Genomic DNA, 5,209 nt, shown 5'->3' with positions numbered 1-5,209 from the left:
TCTTAGTTTGGGAGGTCTCGGGGCTGAAGTCTTTGTTTGGTTGTTTTGTCTTATGTTTATATGTTTTATTTCCAAGCCGAGGGCTTTATTTTGTAAAGGGGCTTCTGACCCACTTTTGTTGTAACCAAGTGTTGACTTGGAAAGTTGTAAGCCCGTAGGGCATTTACTTTTGTTGTCAACATGTAATACTTTTTGTAAAGAATACTCTGATGATGAATATGTTTATTTCTCCTATGTCTATGGATATTATGAATGATGGATTTACGCATTTGTTTTGAGGGCGTTACAAAGTGTGGGGCCTAAATGTAATATCAGAAAATAATATAACAATAATCCAATATCAGAGGATTTCATATGCAAAATCCAATGGGTCAAATACTAAAGGATTTTACAAAAATCCAATTGGTCAAATATCAAGAAATGACCAACCGACAGATAGGGATTTCGAACCAGCTTCAGACAGAGCCCTTTCGAGAGAGAAGCTAAGAGGTAACTTCACTTTGATGAAACCAACAGATGCGATGAAGCAACCAGAGAACCATACACCAGGGATAATCGCAAGGCAAAGAGAAGCAAGAAGAAGTTGCGAGTCAAAGACTTGCGAATCAGCTAGGTCACGAAATTTGTCCAGAGAGCTTCGAACCATAGAGAGAACTAGGGGTTTCAACAGACTGAACTAGAGATGGGTTGAAGTCTTGCAAAATCAAGATGGGTCGTGAGAACAGATGGGTCGAACTCCAATGACCTAGAGAGCAATCTCAAGTGAACCACCAACCAAACTCAGATCAGAACCAAAGGGTTGTTTGATTGCTGTTAGGGTTTCAAACACGACTCTGATACCATGTAAGTTTTCTGAAGAAAACTATATATTCAATTGTAGTATGTTTACAAAGAGTGCATCAGTTATATATAGCCCTAATTTATGACAGAAAAAAAAATACAAAGAAAAGGAAATTTCCTAATTCCTAATATACACAAGCAAGGAAATTGCCTAATTCCTAATATACCATATATGCAATATATATTCTCACAATTCCTTCCCTGGAGAAGTTGCAAAAACTTCAGCTAGTCGCCGTTGCTTTTAATGGTCATGGAAGTGGGAAAGTAGATGACTTGAGCTTTCTATCCTCTTTGCCTAATGCCACAAATTTGGATTTGCTGGAGCTGAATCATAACAATTTTGGAGGGGTGTTATCGAAATCCATTAGTAATCTCTCTACTAAGCTTGCAGACTTATCTCTAACTTACAATAAATTGTCTGGAGATGTACCGGCAGGGATTTGCAATCTTATCAACTTGGAAAACATCTTTTTGGCAGGCAACCAGTTCACAGGTAACATTCCACCTAATATTGGTCAGCTTCAAAAGCTACAAGAGTTTGCGTTACTTGAAAACAAATTCTCAGGGAATATTCCCAACTCATTTGGAAATTTAACTTTGTTATCCAAATTTGGTTTAACAGAAAACAAACTTCATGGAAGCATCCCTGCAAGGTTGGGGAAATGTAAAAATTTAGTGTTATTGGATCTTAGTGCCAACAACCTTAGTGGTACAATACCAAAAGAAGTGTTTTATATTTCATCATTGTCAATAATTCTAAACCTATCTCAAAGCCATCTAACTAGTTCACTTCCCTTAAATATTGGAAATCTGATTAATCTTGGCTCCTTGGATCTTTCTAAAAACAAGTTATTAGGTGAAATTCCAGTCACTCTCGGTAATTGTGTAAAATTGGAAATCCTATACTTGTAAGCCAACTTGTTTCAGGGGACCATTCTTTCGTCTTTGAGATTTTTGAGAGGGATTCAAGTTTTAGATCTTTCTCACAACAATTTGTCAGGGAAAATCTTAGATTATTTAGAAGGTTTTGAATTCTTGCAAGAACTAAACTTGTCTTTTAATGATTTTGACGGTGAGGTGCCAATTAAAGGCATCTTTAAGAATGCAAGTGTTGTTTCAATCATAGGAAACAATAAACTTTGTGGGGGTGTACCTGAATTAAAATTACCCATATGTAACTTCAAAGGCTCCAGAAAAAGGTCCATTTTTAGTTTAAAATATGTTATATCTATATTATGCGGGCTTCTGGGAGCAATTTTGATGACATGTTTGGTTTATATTTTTTAGCTCAAGAAGAAGATTAAGGAGCCTTGTTCAGTTTCACTGGAACATTTACTCATGAATGTGTCTTACCAAGGTCTCCTTAAAGTTACTGATGGGTTCTCTTCAGCTAATTTGGTTGGTATTGGTAGTTTTGGGTCAGTGTATAAAGGAATTCTTGATGATGGAACAGTTGTTGCAGCGAAGATACTTAACCTTTTATATCGAGGAGCTTCCAAGAGCTTCATTGCCGAGTGTGAGACCTTGAGGAATATTAGGCATCGAAATCTTGTCAATGTACTGACTGCATGTTCAGGTATTGATTATCAGGGCAATGATTTCAAAGCATTGGTTTATGAGTTCATGGTCAATAAGAGCTTAGATGGGTGGTTGCATCCAAATATTGGAGAACGTATGGTTGATGATATGCCCTTGAGTTTGAATCTTCTTCAAAGGTTAAATATTGCCATTGATGTTGGTTCTACTTTGGATTATCTTCACCATCGTTGCCAAAAACCAATAGTTCATTGTGATTTAAAGCCTAGCAATGTTCTTCTAAATAGTGAAATGACTGCACATGTAAGTGACTTCGAGTTAGCAAAATTCCTTCTTGAAGTCAACCATTCCAATTCTGCAAACCAATCAAGTTCTATTAGAATACGAGGATCTGTCGGTTATGCTGCACCAGGTAAACATGCTTTTATATTTTTTTCCCCACTGGTCTATTTACATATATTATTTGAAATAGCAAACATTTAATAACAACATTACATCTATTCCTATTTCATTTACGAAAAGTTGGATTTTGTTGTGTGAATTGTATAGTATGGAATGGAAAGTGAGGTATCAACATATGGCGATGTGTACAGCTATGGCATCCTCTTGTTCAAGATGTTCACAGGAAAAAGGCCCACTGATGAGATGTTTAATGACAATTTGACCCTTCATAACTTTGTCAAAATTGCTTTTTCTGACGGAGTAGAGAGGATTGCAAATCCAATGCTTCTTAAACAAGGAGAGGGGAAACAAGAAAAACTGCCACGGGCACTCATAACAATTGGAGTAATGTTAAAATTTTGGAGACTTTGGCTTCGATTTTTCGAATTGGAATTTCTTGTTTTGTAGAATTGCCAAGAGAACGACCCAACATGAGTGATATGGTAGCTGAGTTGCTTGTGATCAAGGATGCTCTTGTTGGAACTGGTAAAAGACATGGAAGAAATAGAGGGACTGTTGCAAGGCCTGTTTAAATATGTATTGCAATGATCTTAAATAAGGTTGCCTTATAGTCTATTTTATGTGTTCCAATAAAATTGATTTTGAGTACAAATTAGCCTTGTATGGTTCATTTATGTGTGGAATGAAAATTGATTGAGTTGATTAGGTGTTGCATGGGACTTGAAATGAACCACAATGTTTCCTGTATAAAAAATAGACATGTTTGTTTCAGTTAAATACCTATTTGCAATCAAACAATTATGCTATGTTTGATTCATTTGAATGAGTTAGAAAAATGCTTGTTCTATCATAGTATCCATTCTTATGTTTGGTTTATAAAAAAAATTGTGAAAAATGGATTATCATGCAATTATAAATGAAATTATCATGCAATTATCATTCATCATTGTAAGAGAATGGTCATTCCATAAAAAAGATAATGAATAATCATGCAATTCCAATTCGCTTACATTCTAATAAACAAAACACTACCTTAAGCTTTTGAAAAATGAGCATACAAGATCATCAATACTTTGTTCAAACAAATTCCATTGTACTTTTCTTGTTCTTTAATTTTTTTATTTTTTTCCTTTTTAAGTTTCTTTCCTTTCACTAAGCAAAACATTTTGGGCTTAATAACATTTGACCTTAATGCATAGGGTCTGGTACATTCTTGCATACCATTTGCACTCCTTTCATCACTATGTTTCATAATTAAAATTATTTTAAGACATAATTAAATAACTCTTTAAGACTAATCAAACACTATTTTGAAACATGACTTTAAGATCACTTTGGGACATACCAAAGTATTACTTATTTTTGGATTTACCAAAAAATAAAATAAAGTTTTGGACTCTGTTATCAGCGTTGCGTTCGGACACATTCTAAAATGTGTGATAAGATCGATTATTTAACTTGGCAATAAGGCATGTTGTCTCTTACACACACAAGTCCTAATTTACGAACTTATATTTCATTAAGTCCTAACTAAGGTTTTTTGGGCTTTCAAATCCCATTAAAGTTTTAATAGTCGGAATTGTCTTTCAAACAATGATTGTTCATCATTTATGATTATCTATAAAGGAACATCATGATTTGACATTTATTTTGATTTTCAAAACTTTAAAACATCAAATTTCAAATTGAAAAAACTAAAAGAAAATTATGTGCCAAAAAAAAAAAAACTAATTTTTTTTTTTTTTTGAAAAAACTGAATTATTATTTTTTTTTGTGCAAAACTGAAAATTTTGTGTTTATAAAGGAACATGATGATGGAACATTGATGTGCAAAACTGAAAATAAATAAATAATTTAAAAATAAAAAAAAAATTGATAATATTCTCAGTTTTAAAACTAGAAAAAACTGTTAATGTTCTTGATTTTATTGGATAGTTGAATCAAATCAATAAGTAAAAGTGTAGCTCGACTTTTCACGCTCCTTTCGGAAGGTGAATAGCCCTACAGTTCGAACTCCACTTGTGGTTCTGAATCTGATTTCACAAGTGCAATGTGAAATAGTAAAAACACAAAAAGAGTCCAAATTCAACAATTCTTTTTGGAAAATCGATGTTGGAAACAAATGCCAAAAATTGATTGCTTTGCTAGATTTCAGAGTCACCACCTAAATATTTTTAGAAAATTTAGGAAACCCAAGACTCTTACCAGAGGCCATTAGTCCGTCATCACCAAAGTGACTCGGCTCGGGAACTTAGGTACGAGAGGGGAAGGTCATGAATTGAGCACCCCAGTCGCCCAATCAAAGATTGGCCTCTACTAATCATGATGTGATTTTTATTTACATTATATGCTCTTATTCCGATTATTAGCTATTTTTTTACTATGTGATACACACACAATTATAGACTAATTTGCAAGAATTGGAACATTT

At 33.8% G+C, this 5,209-nt stretch overlaps 1 protein-coding gene across 4 annotated transcripts; it reads left to right on the top strand.

The window, feature by feature from the left end:
- The first annotated feature begins 400 nt into the window (after positions 1-400).
- LOC114285041 (putative LRR receptor-like serine/threonine-protein kinase At3g47570) lies at positions 401-3,483 on the top strand. Of its 4 annotated transcripts, none has more exons than XM_082876453.1 (3): positions 401-1,333; positions 2,128-2,788; positions 2,926-3,483. In XM_082876453.1, the coding sequence occupies exons 1-3, from the start codon at positions 1,265-1,267 to the stop codon at positions 2,940-2,942; spliced, it is 747 nt and encodes a 248-aa protein (XP_082732579.1). In that variant the 5' UTR covers positions 401-1,264; the 3' UTR covers positions 2,943-3,483. The 4 variants fall into 4 exon arrangements, with proteins under 4 accessions (XP_082732579.1, XP_082732585.1, XP_082732577.1 ...); XM_082876459.1 differs by having other exon boundaries at positions 403-843; XM_082876451.1 differs by having other exon boundaries at positions 411-1,333; positions 2,128-3,007.
- The last annotated feature ends 1,726 nt before the right edge of the window (positions 3,484-5,209 follow it).

This window comes from Camellia sinensis, chromosome 1, assembly GCF_055761805.1.
Source record: "Camellia sinensis isolate YWXY chromosome 1, ASM5576180v1, whole genome shotgun sequence".
Classification (NCBI taxonomy): Eukaryota; Viridiplantae; Streptophyta; class Magnoliopsida; order Ericales; family Theaceae; genus Camellia; species Camellia sinensis.
This window is presented reverse-complemented; position numbering and strand designations above follow the sequence as displayed.